The 20,439-nt window shown below is 46.1% G+C and overlaps 1 protein-coding gene across 1 annotated transcript in view; it reads right to left on the bottom strand.

Annotated features, from left to right (window-relative positions):
* The window catches only part of LOC137443449 (integrator complex subunit 9), a 29,121-nt gene extending 10,238 nt beyond the window's left edge, over nt 1-18,883 (bottom strand). The window contains exons 1-2 of the mRNA XM_068143187.1: nt 18,762-18,883; nt 17,640-17,807 (exon numbers count right to left, since the gene is read on the bottom strand). Of these exons, the coding sequence (XP_067999288.1) occupies nt 17,640-17,807; nt 18,762-18,836 (243 nt within the window). The 5' untranslated portion in view covers nt 18,837-18,883. The remainder of the gene's footprint in view (nt 1-17,639; nt 17,808-18,761) is intronic.
* Between the last annotated feature and the right edge of the window lie 1,556 nt (nt 18,884-20,439).

Genomic DNA, 20,439 nt, shown 5'->3' on the forward strand with positions numbered 1-20,439 from the left:
CTCCAGTGCTCCATACCTGTTTTCCAAGAGCAGCGGGGAAGGTGAGGGGAGGCAAGGAGGTTTAACTTTGCATCTTTTGAGAGGAACCTGCGTCCATTCCCCTCTGCTTTTTGAGTAACCAGCCTCTGCTTGGGGAGCCTGCAGAGCCTGCTTACTCCAATTCAACTCTTTCCTCCTCTGGTTCATCTCTTTCCTACATTCCCTTATATTTCTAAGGCTAGCAACCTCATCCTTCAGTCTGGCCACCATATTAAGCAGATAGTCAATCTGCTCACACCTTATACAAGAGTTGCCCCACAAGAGCCAGGCTCCAGCATTCTCTACAGCCAGATACCTGGACAGCTACCTGCTTGTGTTCTACCTCAGTCTGGGTCGACACTGATTTTTTTAGGTTGATTTTGCTGCGAGTTACAACCATGCCTGTCCCTGGCCACAGCACCTACTGCACAAAAACAAACAAACAAACAAACAAAAAATTTAGAAAAAGTGGGGCAGCACGTGAGAGTACGAGAGAGTACAAGAGAATACGGGCTGCCCTACGAAGAGAGCCCCCGCGAGCCGCAGCTGACCCTTTTAAATTCAGCCGCTCCCGCCGCTGGGATCACGAGTCTGACCACGCGAAAGGACGGCTGCTCCTTCCTCGCGGCAAACCTCCGCAGCGTTGGTGATTCCCGCAGCCCGAAAAGGAGAGCAGCGGCTGGTCCCCAGCAGTTGCTGGTCTTTATTTAGAATAAACCAACCTTTATTTATTTGGAATAAACCAAACCAGGTTGGAAGTGACCTTCAAGATCATCGTGTCCAACCCATCAACCAATCCAATCCACCTAAACAACTAAACCATGGCACCAAGCACCCCATCAAGTCTCCTCCTGAACACCTTCAATGACAGCGACTTCACCACCTCCCTGGGCTGCCCATTCCAATGGGCAATAACTCTTTCTGTATAGAACTTCTTCCTAACATCCAACCTGAACCTCCCCTGGTGCAGCCTAAGACTGTGTCCTCTTGTTCTGCTACTGGCTGCCTGGGAGAAGAGACCATCATCCGCCTGTCTACAACCTCCCTTCAGGTAGTTGTAGAGAGTGATAAGGTCACCCCTGAGTCTCCTCTTCTCCAGGCTGAGCAACCCCAGCTCCCTCAGTCTTTCCTCATAGGGCTTGTGTTCCAAACCCCTCACCAACCTTGTTGCTCTTCTCTGGACTCGTTCCAGCAAGTCAACATCCTTCCTAATCTGAGGGGTCTTGGTGCTGTCCCGAGAGGGCTGCCTGCCGAACAGAGCCCCCGCAAGCCGCAGCTGACCCTTTTAAATTCAGCCACTCCAACCTTAGTTATACTCATAGTATCATAGTATCATTCAGGGTTGGAAGGGGCCGCAAGGATCATCTAGTTCCAACCCCCCTGCCATGGGCAGGGACACCCCACACTAGATGAGGCTGCCCAGAGCCTCATCCAGCCTGGTCTTAAACACCTCCAGGGACGGGGCCTCGACCACCTCCCTGGACAACCCATTCCAGGGCTTCACCACTGTCATGGTGAAGAACCTCCTCCTCACATCTAGCCTCAATCTCCCCACCTCCAGCTTCATTCCATTCCCCCTAGTCCTATCACTACCTAGTCCTATCACTACTCTTCCAACCTTAGTTATACTGTGATACTGTTATACTGTAACAGGCTACCCAGGCAAGTGGTGGAGTCACCATCCCTGCAGGGATTTAAAAGACGGCAGTGACTGGCTTGAGAGCAGCCCTGAAGAAAAGGACTTGGGGTTGCTGGTGGATGAGAAGCTCAACATGAGCCAGCAGTGTGCACTTGCAGCCCAGAAAGCCGATCACATCCTGGGCTGCATCAAGAGAAACATAGCCAGCAGGTCGAGGGAGGTGATTCTCCCCTTCCACTCTGGTGAGACCCCACCTGGAATACTGTGTGCAGTTCTGGAGCCCCTATTACAGGAAGGATCTGGACATGCTGGAGTGTGTCCAGAGAAGGGTCACGAGGATGATCAGAGGGCTGGAGCACCTCTCCTATGAAGACAGACTGAGAGAGTTGGGGATGTTCAGGCTGGAGAAGAGAAGGCTCTGAAGAGACCTTATTGTGGCCTTCCAGTACCTGAAGGGGGCCTACAAGAAAGGTGATGAGGAACTTTTTAGGGTGCCAGGTAGTGATAGGACTAGGGGGAATGGATCAAAACCGGAAATTGGTAGATTCAGTTTGGATGTTAGGAAGAAATTCTTCAAGCAGCCCTGAGGAGAGAGACTTGGGGGTGCTGGTGGACAAGAAGCTCAACATGAGCTCTCAGTGTGCACTTGCAGCCCGCAAAGCCAATCAGATCCTGGGCTGCATCAGGAGAAGTGTGGCTAGCAGGTCGAGGGAGGTGATCCTCCCCCTCTACTCAGCCCTGGTGAGACCCCACCTGGAGTACTGTGTCCAGTTCTGGAGCCCCTATTACAAGAGGGATGTGGAGGTGCTGGAGCGTGTCCAGAGAAGGGCCACAAGGATGATCAGAGGGCTGGAGCACCTCTCCTATGAGGACAGACTGAAGGAGTTGGGGCTGTTCAGTCTGCAGAAGAGAAGGCTCCGAGGTGACCTAATTGTGGCCTTCCAGTATCTGAAGGGGGCCTACAGGAAGGCTGGGGAAGGACTTCTCAGGATCTCAGGTAGTGATAGGACTAGGGGGAATGGAATGAAGCTGGAGGTGGGGAGATTCAGGCTGGATGTGAGGAGGAGGTTCTTCACCATGAGAGTGGTGAAACCCTGGAATGTGTTGTCCAGGGAGGTGGTCGAGGCCCTGTCCCTGGAGGTGTTTAAGACCAGGCTGGATGAGGCTCTGGGCAGCCTGATCTAGTGTGGGGTGTCCCTGCCCATGGCAGGGGCATTGGAACTGGATGATCCTTGTGGTCCCTTCTGACCCTGAATGATACTATGATACTATGATACCATGAGGGTGGTGAGACACTGGAACCTGCTGCCCAGGGAGGAGGTAGAAGCCCCATCCCTGGAGGTTTTTAAGGCCAGGGTGGATGTGGTTCTGAGCAACCTGATCTAGTGTGAGGTATCCCTGCTCATGGCAGGGGGGTTGGAACTAGATGATCCTTGAGGTCCCTTCCAACACTAACAATTCTATGATTATATGATTCTCTGTGTAGATATGGTGCTGAGGGACACAGTTTAGTGTTGGACTCAGCAGTGTTGTCTTAATGGTTGGACTCCATGTCCTTAAAGGTATTTTCCAACCTAAATGATTCTATGATTCTCTGACCCAGACAAATAGCACCATAGTAGACTCCTAAATCAAGGAGGATTCATTCTGTCCTGAGAGCCAGTGATCTTCCCAAACTCCTGCATCTATGATTCTAAAGTGACAGAATCTACTTGTCTCTTTTTCACTACAGTTGTACCAGCAATCCACCTCATGTAGAAAGAGCCTCTACAAGATGATCTTCATCTGAACTCCATTCCCTTTCACCTTTAAACACATGGCACCTGCATTTGAAGCCATATATCAAGAAGAGCTCATCCAGATAAAGAACTTCTCTTGAAACTTCAGCCATCTACTGTAGTGCTTCCATGGAGCAAAGCCAGCAAAGCCTGGCAATGCCAGCTCACTTCAGCTTGCCAGATGCTCCCAAGCATGAAAAGCAGGAAGAGAAACTGATTTTAGAAAAGCATTCCCATTTTGCAGATGGTACATCTGAGTCAAAGAAACACTGAATTCCTTACCAAAGACCATCTAGTGAATTTTCAACAGGATCCAAACCAGAAGTAGGATGGAGCAGATCAACTGAAATCCTGCCACTTCTCAAGAAATTTCAGGTACCAAAACTTTATTGTTGAGAACTCTGATCAGCTGTAAATTGTGGTTATGTAGGTGATCACTCTACCACTGAAAAACTCTAATCCTTGTGAACAGAGAAGCTACTGAACCTGACCTCAAAAAGTACTTGCTGCTGGCCTAATCCTTTTGCCATCAAAGCACTGAGAAGGCTTTTCTGCTGTCTTCAATGGCAGCGAAGTTCAGCAACTGTGTCCAGTTCTGGGCTCCTCAGTTTAAGAAGGACATTGAGACACTTGAGCGTGTCCAGAGAAGGGCAACAAGGCTGGTGAGAGGCCTTGAACACAAGCCCTATGAGGAGAGGCTGAGGGAGCTGGGATTGTTTAGCCTGGAGAAGAGGAGGCTCAGGGGTGACCTTATTGCCCTCTACAGCTACCTGAAGGGTGGTTGTAGCCAGGAGGGAGTTGGCCTCTTCTCCCAGGCAACCAGCACCAGAACAAGGGGACACAGTCTCAAGCTGCGCCAGGGGAGGTTCAGACTCGAGGTGAGGAGGAAGTTCTTCACCGAGCGAGTCATTCGGCATTGGAATGGGTTGCCCAGGGAGGTGGTTGAGTCATCGACCCTGGAGGCGTTCAAGGGGAGATTGGACGTGGCACTTGGTGCCATGGTCTAGTCATGGGGTCTGCGGTGTCAGGTTGGACTCGATGATCCTCGAGGTCCTTTCCAACCTAAGTGATACTGTGATACTGTAACTTATAATAACTTCTGACATACTTACCACTACTAAAGCTGCAGGAACATTTTGAGAGCACCTCCTTGAATTCAAACAGCTGGATAGATGATTGGGTTGGAAAACCACAGACATTTTAAGACTGCATTCAAACCCCCTATAATTTTACATGCTTTCAGACATTGTGAATCTTAGAACCCAAAATCTCATGGAGCAGTTCAGATTGCTTTCTCTCTGGGAAAAGTTAAAGAACTTTAAAGCACACAATTTGAATACAGACTTTTGTTGAAGGCTAAGATAATGAAAATATAATCATTGCTTCAGATCTCCCCTGGGACCTAAAAATAGGAACAGTTGCAGAAGTGTGCTGTGCTGCACTTTGCAGTGGTCAAAGGCACTTTCCATTCCTACCACCTTTCAGAGCAGGATCAATACAAAATGAGCTCTGATGAAGAATATATGGCAAAATGACAAACACTGTCAAGACAAAGATGCTTAAAAACCAGAATGCTGCCTAGAATCAAAGTCCTCTTCTGCCACTGAAATACTTTGAGGTACATTTATGCAGGCATTAACCACAAAGTTGGTAAATAGCAATATTTTAATTATGAACAGTCAAAAAGACAGTACAACAGACATTCCTTTTTATCTTCTCTGAGCTGCTGCTTCATCTCACAGCCCTCATCACATTGCAGCCAATTCACCCACCAAGACCAGACAGCACTGCTTTCAACTGACCTCCTGCACAAACAAATCATGGAAGTCTTCCAAAGTGCTAGATTAAAGAAACCTTTTTCAGAGAAACAGCAAACCTTGCCTAAACTCCAAGTGGTGGCAACTCTGCCATTTCCTCTCACAAGCTGTTCCACGCTTTCATTTTCCTTGCAGCTAGGAAACTGTGGCTTATTTCAAGGTTGAATTTGCCCAGCTTTCAGTTGCTGGATCTTGTTATGCCTTTGTCTGCATTACTGAAAAGCCCCCCACCATGCAAGAATAAATGCTTCTTCCTTCCAGTCATTATCACAAGTCTAATGCCACATGCTGGCATCAGGAAAGTCACGAAAGCAGAGACACACAGCACTGAGAACTAACCACATTAATCAGTCCCCTGCCTATGGATGAGTGCTGGGGCTGCCTTAAGAGAAACTTGTGCGTGTTCCTGTGCTGCTTGTTTCTTTCTTTTCAAATTACATCTGTTAAAGAAAGCTTAAAACAGAAACCAACACAAAAGCATGAGTCATTGATTCTCAGTAGTCTGAAACTGCAAGCGTTGATGTGAACCTTTTAACGGCTGAAGAGACAAGAGTCACCTTGGGGTGTTCTGCTCCCATGATCAGAGCCGTCCACCTTGCAGAATCACAGGATGGTGAGGGGCAAAAGGAACCTCTGGGAATCATGTAGTCCAACCTCTCTGCTAAAGTGAGGTGACCCAGAGTAAGTTGCACAGGATCGTGTCCAGGCAGGATTTGAAAGTCTCCAGAGAGAAGGAGACTCCACAACCTCTCTGGGCAGCCTGGTTCAGTGCTCCAACAGCCTCAAAGGAAAGATTTTCTTCATGTTCAAATAGAACTTCCTGTGTTCTAGTTTCTGCACATTAGAGACATTTTTACCATAAACTGCAGTTGACTCTTTCATGTAGGATTGCATTTTCCACAACAAAATGAAATCTGCCACATACTGTGTGAGCCCAAACACCACTGTTAGCCAAACTACAGCTGTCTATAAAGAAAAACAAAGAACACAGCTTAGGTTAGTCTGAAATCTCTACTAAAGCTTTCATCAAGAACAACTCTCCCTAGGCTTAAGGTTGCATACTGTCTTCAGTCACCAGGCTGGAGAACCAGTGAATAAAATCAGGAGAGGACAGGAATTGTAACACATATGGTCTTGATCCTATGCAAGATTTTCCCAGGGGCAGACATGCACAGTATTTTATCATCCAAGACACAGCTCTGCTGGCAGTGGTGACTACCAGTGATGTCTTCCTAGACATCTCTCCCTCTTCACCTCCAAGTTTTGTCAGTGCAACAGCTCTTGACTTAACACTAGGGAGGGAACAGGATGACTGTCCCAGCAGGGAAAGACAAAGTCTGAGGTGAGCTGGCTCCAGGACTGGAACAAAGGGGAACAAGCAGGAACACAGATTAACAGTAACTAAAATCCTCTGAAACTGAGTGATGTGTACACTAGATTACAGCATGTATATTTAGAAAGCTGGGGTTTTACATCAACATTAAATGTGTGTCTTCCAGATTTGCAAACTATGCATAAGTGAATGAACTCTGTGTTAGAGGTAGGAGCCAGAGCTGCAACTTTGGACCAAACCAGAGATATCAAAGACATGAAATAGAACTGTGAAACCACTAGGTGGGACAGACTGATTATGAACTCAACACACTGCAAGTCCTTAGGAAAAACAAAGAAAGAGTAAAGTTGTGAGATATTCCTTGGGGCAGGGAACAGCTCTGTTCAGTGCTTGTGCAATATGTACTGGTCAGAAATCCTACTAAGGAGTCCATTACTCATGCTGCTGTATTGCAGTAATAAAGCAAACGGAAGTGAAATGTTTTAAAAATCATCAAAAGTGGATCAGCTGTGACTAAGCCAACAACCTTCTCTGACAAGACAACTGCTGAGGGAATTGGAGCAGCCATAGCCTGTGCTGCATGAAGCACCTGCAAGGTACCACATGGGAAATGGCAAACTATGGGTTTCTACAGCAGTCCTGAGGTGGGGAAGCTGCTGGTTAAAGAAAAGATATTCCCAGACAACTACTGGGCTGTTGGGTCAGTCTTGAGCCTAGTCCCCATCCAGTTTTTATTTATGACCTCAGTAAAAAATTAAGAGAGTCTTCAGAATGTCTTCAGAAGGCCCACTGATGTTCATAGAGGCAGCCTTAACAGAAAGAAAGATCAGGCTATCATCCAGGAAGAACTAGATGACCTCAAGAGCTGGAGTGAGAAAAATGAGATGAAATTCACAACAGCATGAAGTTCAAGGCCAGGGACTGGGCTAACACTGAGAGTTTCTGCTGTGAGCTTGGCAGCTGCTGAAGTGACAGAGGTGAAAGGTCCAGATTTATTAATCCATCCCATAAGAACTGAGAGTCACTATATGCAACTAAGTCCTTAAAATATCAGGCAATTCTAGCAGAGATGAGCCATTGCTATTATATTGGGCCTAGCAGAGCTCATCTGAATTAGTTGTAAATTGTGGGTAATTTAAGTTCAAGTAAGAAATTCTGAAGGGTCAGGGCAGGAGGAGCTGTCTTGTAAGGGGAAACTAAGTATCTTGGCTTGTTTATATTCTACATAAACACCACAGGGAAAATACCAACAAAAGGGAAAATCTATTTATGCTAAAACATGATGTTAAGAGTAAGTATGTACAGGCCAGCCATGAATACATGTAGGCTGGAAGTTAGGATGTTTCTAGCCAGTAGAGAGTGGGGGTTTGAAGGGCATTCTAGTAGTAACAGCAGGGGCAAAAGTCTTCACAATTTGAAGCTGGTGCCTTATATTTTTTGAGGCACATTATAAACACTACTACTAACTGCAGCTGGGTTTTGGCTGTGTAACCCATGAGGACATTTCCATTTCTGGGTGGAAATGATTGTTTACAGACTTGGAGCTTGACAGATACAAAGAGACTCCCACCCAGCCCCTACTCTCTAAAAAAGGATGCAATTCCTATGCAACAGAATGTTGGGGTTTGTTCTGAGCAAGAGGGGACATGGGTCCCAGGAACACCTGTGCAATTCAGGCCTTGAAGAATTCTCTGTTGATAATATAGTGGTGGAGTAGGAGATGTGAGAAAGTGCTGATTGCTTGGTATGCTGAAGTCCAGCTGCCCCTGAGAAGGGAGGCAAGCAAGATAAGGAGGAGGCGAGATCTGGGAAAGAGAGCAATTAGACCGAATAGAAGAATTCCACAGAGTTGTGAAAACAATGATGTAACCTTTTAGAGAGTAACCAATAGTATGTTGCCAAGTGGGCATAATTATAGTAAACTGTATATAAGATGTGTCTGATGCTCAATAAAGTTGGATTTCGCTGATCACATTGATCGTATAGCGGCCCCTTCTTGCAACAACAGAAAAACATCATCTTCCCATTATTAGAGAAGCCCAAAGGTCTTAAGATTTCCCTGCCCCCACAGTGACTCCACCAGGCCCTGCTGATCACACTTTCACAGAGGTTTTTTACAATAAGTAGACCGCAAGAAAATCTGAATGAAGAACAACCTGCCTCATCCTCCATCTCTCCATTCACCCAGCTTCTCAAACACAGCAAATCCAGTTTCTGGAAGCAGATAACCATCTTCCCAGTGTAGCTTTTAGTAGGAAAAGTGTGCCCAAATTTTCCACATGCTTAAAAGCTGTGAAACAGCCCTTTCACAGGCAGGGATGATCTGGAGCATTTCCTCTGTGAGGAAAGGCTGAGATACCTGAACCTGTTAAACCTGGAGAAGAGCAGACTGAGAGGAGATCTCATCAATGATGATCATTATCTAAAGGGTGAGTGTCTAGAGAATGGGACTGTGGTGAAGAGGTTATTAAATTTATGACTATGAAATATGAATTATGAAAATATTATTTTTATTAATTATCAAACTATTAATAACCGATGAATCACCAAATTATATACATGTTCTAGTGCACATTCGTGAAATAGATTCCACAAGTGGCTTAGTGTTATGATTATAACTTAATTGAACTAGTTACAGACTATCTCTATATTTATATAATGAAAGGTGCAGTTCTGCCGCTTGGCCACTAGATGGCGAATCGGCGGGACGCGGGCGGCTTCTGGCTATACACAGAAATATTACAATCTTTCTATGCGTCAGCGCTTACTCTGCTAGACGCGGATACTTTGAACTGAGTGCTAGTGGATGGAAAGCACGTGGAAGATATTCGATTCCCTTCAGACAACAGGGATCGGTCCTGGTCGGGGTCGGCCCGTGGCTCACGCGGCAGGGTGGGGCGACGGTGGCCGGTAGGTGGGCTCGGACGACGTGGCAGCAGGCAAAACTACGGGGGTCGGCCCAACCACAGCGGTCCTCGGGGCTGATGCAAACAGCCTCGAGGAGAGAATGCGGCTGTGTTAGGCAGCGGATTCTTGTTTACTGAGCTTAAAGGAGCAGCAGGACTCTCGGAGTGGTCCCAGGTTCGGTGCAGTATAGGCACGAACAATGCTTTAGTCTTCCCTGAGATTCACAGGGCTCAGAGCAGCACTCAGCGGCTTCTCTCCCGCTACGGCAGGGCTGGGCATACGTGGACTCGGTATCGATCAAGTCCCTTCTCCCCGGTAACTGGGCAGATCTTACCCTCGGGGGTTGGTTCAGTCCTCCGGTGGCACAGTGGGCTCTCCCAGTAGGTACGAATGGCTGTAGCGACGCTGAGCTCCGGCGTCACTAAGGTCCTCCCTCTGGGCTTCTTCACTATGCAGACGCTTCCAGTATGCGTGCATGTATAACAGAAGATAACAAGGATAAGCTCAATGGCAAAGGCTGTAGCTCGAGAGTTACTCTCTCGAGCAAGCACAGAGACAAAGTGAATGAGGGGGCAACTTGTTTACCAACTGGGGTGATACTTATAGATTCCTCGAGGCTGGGCTTGACCAATGGGCACTCTCATAAACAACTGGCTTCAGCCTATAGAAAGCGTGAAGAAAGAATTATGCCCATACTTGGTGTCAGCACGAGCGCTGCATGCGCTGGGTGCGTGCAAGCCTGGCTAATGCCTTGGCTTTTGTCTTCCTCCTGGAGGAGGGGGAACTTGTCCACATGCTGGGACGAGATTCAGTATCTGGGCATAATGTGCCTTCACCACAGGGACCAGACTCTTTTCAGTGGCAGGGCAAGGGGCAATGGGCTCAGACTAGAACAATAGAAGTTCCCCCTGAACATGAGCAAAAACTTCTTCCTTGTGAGTGTATTGGAGGCCTGGAACAGGCTGCTCAGAGAGGTTGTGGAGTCTCCTTCTCCAGAGACTCTCAAAACCTGCCTAGACACAATCCTGAGCAACCTGCTCTGGGTGGCTCCGCTTTAGCAGGGGGTTGGAGTAGATGATCTCCCCATGTCCTTTCCACCCCCCACCAGTCTCTTATTCTGTGATTCTGTACAGTCAGTTTTGTAGACAGAAATAAAAAGCAGGGTCTTCATCCTGTCACTTGTATTTGGATGGCTATGTTTGGAAAGGAAGACAATTTACATCACATTCTACCTCCCAGCCTCTTCTTTACCCTTCACTATTTAAGTACCAGAAGCTCTGTTGTTGAGCCACTTCAAACACAACACAGAAATGTCCCAGAAATTATAGTTTGAGCAGAGGTCTCAAAGAGATTCAACCTTGGCTTTATACCATCTGCTAAATCAAACAGAATCTGGGTGCAAAAATTCTGCAAGTATCAGATCCTGCAGAGGAAACAAAAGGGGAAAGGTCTAAAGATTTCAATATGCCTGTGCAGTAAGCATTCATGAGCAGCAAGTATATTATAGGCATGAATAGCTGCAGAACATTACGCAGTAGAATGGAAATTGAGGAATCTTTCTAATGAGACTTTTTAAGAAGAAAATCTTGATTGCATTGAACACTGATGACATAAATCAGGAAGACAGCAGACTACAGTGGGTATGGCTTTATCTAAGAAAGAGTTGGTAAAAGCTGGGACAAGCTTTGGTGCAATGTCAAAAGGAGAAGTCATACTCAGAGAGGGCCTGTGCTAGATCAGCAGAGGGACTCCAGGCAATTTTACAGACAGTGGATTCAGTGAGCCCAGAGCTGAAGGAAGGAATGACAGAAGCAGAAGCAAGCAGGCTGGCTTTATTAACTTACTTTATGGTAAGTGAGACTGCAGCATCTTTACAAGGGGAACAGTCAGGGAAAAGCAACAGAGAGATCAAGAGTTTGGATAATATGGAGTCACCAAAAATAAGGTGAGGGTTAGAAGAAACACAGAAAGTAAAACTCTTTAGTCCCTGAAATACAGAAGGAAGTTGGAGGCCATGTTTTGCCTTTCTTTCTCTCAAAAAATGAAGTGGCAAGATTCTATGTGGAAACAAAAGTCAAGACAGAAGAAGGGGAGGGTGGAGGTGAGATCTACATAATTATAATTCCCTGCCAAGTAGCTGCTTTCCTGATTTTTCTCTGCAATACCTCCTTATAATTTCACTTCATGTCAGGCTGTGCATTGTACATTCACATCCTCCTGTGCTGGCCTGTGTCCTGAAGAACTTGCCAATAGAGTATATAAAACCATAGAGCCCTCACTGAAGTCAGTCTGCTGCTGAAATCAAGTGATCCGCACCATTGTTCAGCTGTAATTAAACTGCAGGCACATTACTTGCTCAAACACTACTGTTTAATTTATCTGTTTGCTCCAGGAGGTGTTTTCCATTTTCCCATCATTCTTATGTGAATAGACAATGCCTAACCAATTTCCAGGAAGCAGTCTTACTTTATTTTTTTTTAATCATTGTTTAAAGTGAAAGGCAGATGCAGAGGAGAAGGAATTAGTTAAAGTGTAAAGGTTTCCACAGCACCTCTGAGAGCCATTCCAGCCTGGTGCCTTGGGACTATTAAAACCTCTCTCTAAACAAAGGCTGCTCTGAGTGTAAATCTCATTAACATACAATAGTCCTGCTTGACCTGACTTGGCTCTTCGGTGAAGTGATTGAAATGTAGACAAGCTCCAGCAGTACATTTACATTAGTCTGAAAAGCCAGAATCTGAACCACTGAGACAGGTTTGGAAAGGAAATTGACTGAAACCACGCTGATCCAACTGTTTGGTTTTCAAAAGATTTAAGAATCCAGACTGAAGTTTGAGCACATGTCCATTTCAGAGAAAGGGTTGTGGACATCAGGAGAGGGTCTTGAGCAGGATGTAACTGCAGCAGATACTCTTTTATGAGACTTTTAACTGTACTATAGACACAAGTCCTAGCCCTGCAGCAGACTGAGCAATTACTATTTTTTTTCAGGGTGGATTTCATCATTCCATTTTTGGCTGGCATGGTTTTGACAAATAACAAACTTTCACAAGGTTTGCTAGCAGCTATAAAATACCCTTTCCAATGGCCACACGAGGCCTCATAGAACCCCAGAGCTGGCAGTAGCCTGCATGAAACAAATTCACTTTCCTTGCGATATAGAAATTCCTATATATTCAGGCACCATTAAAGACTGTTCCTGGATGAAACTACTGAAAAGGGGACATGAAGCAGCAGCTACTCCCCACCAGGGAGCTCATCTATCATATTTACAATCCTGTCTTGCAAAACCAACCCAGCAGAAGGGGAAGTTATGGGAATTTTTTGCCACCACTGCAAAAAACATGCCTGACACCAACAGGCCATCTGCATCAGCCTCTCCAGACCAACATCTTAATGGGACAGACAGGGCTCTTCTGCTGCAATCTGAGGCACTTTCCTCTCATCCTGTCACTTATACTACTGTGGCCGGTTGACGCTGTCCCCTTAAGAAAGGGAATATGGTGGATGGAAGTTGGTAAACGGAAAGAATAATCTAAACTAATTTCATTGGTGAAGTGGGAGGAAGCACCTTCTGAACTGGGAGTGAACTGGGCATTTCCAGCACTTCTCTGTCAGTCTTGCTTCTGCCTCTTCTTCGTGCTGCAGCTCTTTCTGTGCTGGGCTTTCTGCCAAGGCCTCGGCCTTGAAGACCAGATAAAGGCCGGTATTAACTCCCTTCCAATTAACACGAACTACTTCTAACATTTTTTTTTCTCTTTTCTCTCTCTTTCTATCCCACCCTGGGGAAAGGGGGAAAGAGGGGAGAGCGGAGGTGTGAAACCCCCCTCAGCCGAGGGGGGGAACTCTCATTTCTGTGGTACTTTATTGTATATCTTTGTATATATTGTAGATATTGCAAATTTGTAAATATTCCCCTGCAAATCCTACACTGCTTTGTAAATATAGCTCCACTGCCTTGCTAATTCAGCTTGTGAGTTTTTTTTTCCTTTCCCTTCAATTTTTTTTCCCTTTTACCTTACAAGGGGGAAGGGAGGAGGCTTCTTGGCCTTACCCTTCCAACCCACCACAACTACTTGGGAGAACATAGTTTCATAGTTTCATAGTTTCATTCAGGGTTGGAAGGGACCACAAGGATCATCTAGTTCCAACCCCCCTGCCATAGGCAGGGACACCCCACACTAGATCAGGCTGGACAGAGCCTCATCCAGCCTGCTCTTAAACACCCCCAGGGACGGGGCCTCGACCACCTCCCTGGACAACCCATTCCAGGGCTTCACCACTCTCATGGTGAAGAACCTCCTCCTCACATCCAGCCTGAATCTCCCCACCTCCAGCTTCATTCCATTCCCCCTAGTCCTATCACTACCTGATATCCTGAGAAGTCCTTCCCCAGCCTTCCTGTAGGCCCCCTTCAGATACTGGAAGGCGACAATTAGGTCACCTCGGAGCCTTCTCTTCTGCAGACTGTACAGCCCCAACTCCTTCAGTCTGTCCTCATAGGAGAGGTGCTCCAGCCCTCTGATCATCCTCGTGGCCCTTCTCTGGACACGTTCCAGCACCTCCACATCCCTCTTGTAATAGGGGCTCCAGAACTGGACACAGTACTCCAGGTGGGGTCTCACCAGGGCTGAGTAGAGGGGGAGGATAACCTCCCTCGACCTGCTAGCCACACTTCTCCTGATGCAGCCCAGGATCTGATTGGCTTTGCGGGCTGCAAGTGCACATTGAGAGCTCATGTTGAGCTTTTTGTCCACCAGCACCCCCAAGTCTCTCTCCTCAGGGCTATCCTCCAGCCAGTCACTGCCCAGCCTGTATTTGTGCCTGGGATTGCCTCGACCCAGATGCAGGACCCTGCACTTGCTCTTATTGAACTTCATGAGGTTGGCCTGTGCCCACCTCTCCAGCCTGTCAAGGTCCCTCTGGATGGCCTCCCTTCCCTCCAGCGTGTCTGCTGCACCACACAGCTTGGTGTCATCAGCAAACTTGCTGAGGGTGCACTCAATGCCACTGTCCATGTCCCCCACAAAGATGTTGAATAAGACAGGTCCCAGGACTGATCCCTGAGGGACTCCACTTGTCACTGGCCTCCACTGGGACATGGAGCCATTGACAGCCACTCTTTGGGTGCGGCCATCAAGCCAGTTCCTTATCCATCTAGTGGTCCACCAATCAAACCCATGTGTCACCAGTTTGGACACCAGGATGTGGTGTGGGACAGTGTCGAAGGCTTTGCTCAGGTCCAGGTAAACGACATCAGTTGCTCGCCCCTCATCTATTAATTTTGTCACCTGCTCATAGAAGGCCACCAGGTTGGTCAGGCAGGATTTGCCCTTGGCAAAGCCATGCTGACTGCTCCCAATCACCTCTTCACTATTCTTTTGAGCGAGTAGTGACTCCAGGAGGATCTGTTCCATGATCTTTCCAGGCACAGAGGTGAGACTGACTGGCCTGTAGTTCCCTGGTTCCTCCTTCTTACCCTTTTTGAAGATGGGGGCAATGTTTCCCCTTTTCCAGTCTGTGGGGACTTCACCAGACTGCCAGGACTTTTGAAATATAATAGAGAGGGGTTTAGCAACCTCATCTGCCAGTTCTCTCAGTACCCGTGGGTGTATCCCGTCGGGTCCCATGGACTTGAACACTTTCAGGTTCTTCAGATGATCACGAACCTGATCTGCACTTACAATGGGCAGTTCTTCCTCCCCGTCCCTGGCTTTGACTTCCATAACATCAGGAGTGTGGCTAGAGGCCCTTGCAGTGAAGACTGAGGTAAAGAAGTTATTAAGTACCTCAGCCTTTTCCTCATCACAGGTGACCATGTCACCATTTTCCTTTCTGAGGGGGACTAACACCAACCTCCTTTCAATGAGTTGTAGAGAACGAGGTCTCCCTTTATCCTCATTTTCTTCAGACTAAACAACCCCACTTCCCTCAGCTGCTCACAAGACTTGTGCTCTAGACCCTTCACCACCTTGCTGATCTTCTTTGGACACATTTCAGTATCTCAGTGTCCCTCTTGTAGTAGGGGGCCCAAAACTGAACCCAGCATTTGAGATGCGGCCTCACTGGTGGCCAGTACAGGGGAACAATCACCTCTCTAGTCCTTCTGGCCACACTATCTCTGGTACAGGCCAGCATGCTGTTGGCCTTCTTGGCCACTTGGGCACACAGAGGCTCATCTTCAGCCAGCTGCCATCATATAAAAAGATTCAGAGAGATCAAAAAAAATGAACCTGTAACTCCTACAGACCAGCTGAGCTTTCAGACAACCCTCCCCCTTGACAGGATCTTCAAAATGTGTGAGGGTTAGTGAATATTCATCTGTAGCATCTGTGCTAATTTGCATTCTATTTGCAGGGAAAGCTGGTATCCACCCTCTTCACAGGGCTGACACAAAGGATAGGCTCACATACAAAGGCTTGCTTACACCCTCACAGTTTATAGAGGAAAACCCAAAGCTTCAGTGGAATCTAAATAATGGGTAAGCCATGTGCTGCCTTTCTGTGCTCAGTGTTAAGATTTGTTTTGGTCGTGCTGGGAAGTGGAAGCCAGGTTTTACTAGTATTTGGTTTAACAGGATCGAATAAATATGCAAGTTTCCAAATAGATTAAATACACATGCCACAATGGACCTGCACCAAGGCCATTTGCTAATTAAACACTCCCTCCATGTCTCCGGCAGTCCTCTAACCAGTGAGCTGGGCAGGCTCCTGCCAGAGATGATGCACAAAGCAGACACATACAAAGTGGTAAGAATTAGTGTTGTGGACTGTCTGAGGGATTTTCTTACACAGCTACCAGTTCTGTACTTCATGTTTGGCTCAACTAAGGGTACTTCTTCCCTCTACTCTCTGATGAAAAGCAGACTCACATATTCCACAGTTCGTAAAGGGCAGTAATGCTTGCTTGTAGAAAGCCACTGGCACCTTTGAACCAATGACACATTTGTGCTGATTGGATTGTCAAAAAAAGTATTTTAAGATCATCTCTGTTAGAATATGTATTGTGGGTACATTTATATTTGATTTGTGGGGTTAATAAATTATTAATAGATGTTGTGGGCACAAGCAGTCTACATAATAGATGGCTACGAGCAACCCATTAACCTGCTGGACTTTGGCAATCTGAAGGAATTAACTATTTAATGAAACTGATGTAGCACAAATGAGCCTTTTCCCTACTACACCTTTAGCAATACAGCAGATATGATACTCCCCCTCCTCCGCTTATATTTAAACTGGAGATGACTGGCTTGCCTCACAGGTGGCTAGCAGGGAGTGCCCTTTGGTCTCTATGCGATATATCCTTGCAAAGGACAAGCAACATGAACATATTTTGTTGCCCAATGTTCTTTTCAACTCCCATCAGTTTACACAGTACAATTTTCTCTCAGAAATGCTTCTTTCTTAGCCCTCCATTTGATAGAAAGTGTTCTCATAGAATCGCAGAATAACTTAGGTTGGAAGGGCCCTCAGAGATCATCTACTCCAACCTCCCCGCCATGGGCAGGGATGCCTCTCAACTAGACTCAGCTGCTCAAGGCCTCATCCAGCCTGACCTTCAACACCCCCAAGGAGGAGGCATCCACAACCACCCTGGGCAGCCCATTCCAGAGTCTCACCACCCTCATTCTGAAGCTTCTTCCTAAGATCCAGTCCAAACCTCCTCTCCCTCAGCTTTAAACTATTCCCCCTTGTCCTGTCACTAGACACCCTTATGAAAAGTCCCTCTCCAGCCTTCCTGTAGGATCTTTTCAGGTACTGGAAGGCAGCTATAAGTTCCACCCCCCAGAGTCTTCTTTCCTCTACAACCCCAACTTCCTCAGCCTATTCTCACAGCAGAAGATCCAGCTCTTGGATCATCTTTGTGGCCCTCCTCTGGACTTGCTCCAACAGCTCTGTGTCCTTCTTATGATGGACACACCGGAACTGGACACAATGTTTGAGGTAGGGTCTAACAAGAGAGAGTAAAGGGGCAGAATCTTCTCTCTTGATCTGCTGCCACATCCCTCTTGATGCAGCCTACATGATCATAGCCAAAAGTAAATCATGGTCACAAGACATCTTTAAAGGTGCTACTGAAGCAGTAGCTTGGATTTGGCGCTGTGAGCAAGAGGCCACTGTCCTTCTCCCACATTTGTTACTCACTTCTGGCATGATTTCAATCTTCTCGTAGCGCCGCTTGTAGGGCAGAGTCAGCACCTCTGCTCTGCGGTAGGACATTGGAGGAGGCTGGCATTCTATCATCAAATCTGTGTGATGAGACTGGGTGGGTGGTGGCTGAGTGTACTGCTCTGGGCAAACTACGTGGAAAGGCTGGAAAACAAGAGTGTGGTGACTTAGTAAAACGTGTGGTTGCTTCGGTGCACTGCCCTGCACAGTAATCATTGTCATAAGGAGGCTTGCAGGTTGCTGTCAGCAAGCTGATTTATTTGTATGAAGGCAACATCTGAAGCGCAATCCAGAAGATCCAGTCAGTAGTGGAACAAACTGTTCCAGAAGCAGGCAGTCTTTGCTTTGTATACAACAGTGTCTAGTGGAACAAGGCCTAAACTGGTGCCTTCAATCACCACTTCAATATCAGCAGCCTTCTACATGGCTTTTAAAGCTCTTCCTAGACTCTGCCACTTCCCTGGGAAGACTCTTCCAGGACTTGACAACAATTCCAGGGCAGAAAATGTTCATAATGTCCAAGCTAAACATCCCCTGGCACAACTTGAGGCCTTTTTCTCTTATGCTATAACTTGTTATTCTGGAGAAGAGACTGACCCCCACCTCACTATAACCTCCTTTTACAGGGAGTTGTAGAGAGCAAGAAGGTTTCCCATCAGCCTCTTATTCTCCAGACTAAACAACCCCAGATTTCCCTGTTGCCCCCACAAGACTTGTGCTCTAGACCCTTCACCTTTGTTGTGCCAGCACCTCAATAACCTTCTTGGAGTGAGGGGCCCAAACCTGAACTCAGTATTCAAGGTGTGGCCTCAGCAGTGCTCAGTACAGGGTGGTGATCACTGCCCTTGTCCTGCTGGCCACGCTATTGGTGATCCAAAACCAGGGTGGTTTTGGCCTCCTTTATCTAGGAAGGAATTTTACAGAGAGCAATGAAGAGTTTAGGAGCAGTAAGTGTGTGGCTCAGTGAAGTTGTGTTGGTTTTCATTTTTGTAGTACAATAAATTATTGGACTGCAGTTACACTAAAGTGCATATAACATCAGCCAAAATGACATTCTGTTTTTTACAGCATAAAAAAAGACAACAGAAAATTCATTACCTGGACTTCTTTAAGTAATTTAGACACCTGAATAAAATTCAGTCTTGTGTCAATGGGACAGTAAACACATTTCATTGCTAAAGGTTGATAAGGAGACAGAGCATCCAGATAAGAGAAATCAGGTTCTGAAATGACTAATGTTGAAATCACTGAATGCTTGTTAAGAACAAAGATAGTCCAGTTCCCCTCTGATGCCACATTCTAATCTAGACAAGCTGTTGTTCGGTGATGTCAATTCTGTTACAGATTTCTCTTCCTTTCCCCACCTGTTATTTTCAGTTAATTTGATGAAAATTAGGCCCACAATTAGTCTTACATTAATCAAGCAACAGAGCAATATGATTTCATTTGAACACATTATTGCATGACTTTTATAACAAATTTAGTCAAGACAAAACCCATCACCTCTTATTTTTAATCGGATCCTCTAAGAGAAGGCAAGATGTATCTCTATATCTGTATCTATCTATATATTTGGTATCATAAGGTGACCCACATGTCACCTTGCTTTCCACCCTGGCAAAAGTCCAGCACAAAGATTGTATCTTGATAAACATGTACCAATGTCCTCTGTTGCAGTTTCCTTACTGTATATGCACTTAAAAAAAAATCTAACTTCCAGGTGTAGGCTGGTAGAAAAACAAAGGTCTAGTAGGAGTGGTCCCCATGGCAGGGAGACTGGAACTACATGATCTTTAGGGACCTTTCCAACTCAAACCATCCTATGATTCCATGACATACAGGAATAGCTGACCCAAAAACAAGAAGTCACCTGTCTGGTGGAAAACAATGCTTGTCAAGGACAGATATTGACTTTTTCTGACAGAATTCCAGGTCTTTAGCTGTTCCCCCAAGATGTCTGATTTACTACTGTGTGACACTGAGTTACAAAATTTTCCACTGTACAGCACTAAAGTGACAAGAACGAGCTGTTTTTAAGATCTCCTAGGGAGTTTTTAAAGCATTGTTGTTACCAGAGACACAGCAAGAAACAGACTTCTCTCTACCTTGATTTCTTCTAGAATTTCTTTGTGGCTCAGTGGTATTAAATATTTTAATCAATAATCTATCCAATACCCCTTCAGTGGTAACATTTTCAGATGACACAAGTGAGCAGAGCAGCACTGCAGCTCACTCACAGCTGGCATCCTGTCTATTAGTCGCAGCTGCTGTTCTAGTCTATGTTCTCTTGTTGTTTATTACAGCTCAGAAGGGTGGAGACCAATGAGCTCCTGTGGACTGGAGAAGCAGCATCATCATTAACAATACTGCATGGTTTAAAGGCCCTCATTACTAGAAACTAGGAGTCTTTCCCAGGAAAAGCTAGAACACCATCTGCTATCACAGGACCAAATGCAATGGGCCAAATTTCTTTCACAACTGCAGGGAATTTTGTCTTAAAACCAGAGAAGGTGAATAATTATACAATAAAATTCCCAGACATCGATGGAAGTACTTCAGATTTCCACTGGGTTTACTAAGAATTAAATAAATTCAATCTGCTAGGAATTTCTGTTTCAGCTGAGACAGTTGTAAGGAAGTAAGGACATCCTGCATACAAAGTCCAAAAGCTATGGATAGATTAATTTATGAAACCACCACAAGCACCTGGAATCACTGGGCACTCCAAAGTTATCACAACCAAAGCAGATCTCAACTGGAGTTTCATATGAAGAAT

This window comes from Melanerpes formicivorus, unplaced genomic scaffold, assembly GCF_026170545.1.
Source record: "Melanerpes formicivorus ecotype bairdi unplaced genomic scaffold, bMelFor1.0.p_v2 SCAF_9, whole genome shotgun sequence".
NCBI classification, from domain to species: domain Eukaryota; kingdom Metazoa; phylum Chordata; class Aves; order Piciformes; family Picidae; genus Melanerpes; species Melanerpes formicivorus.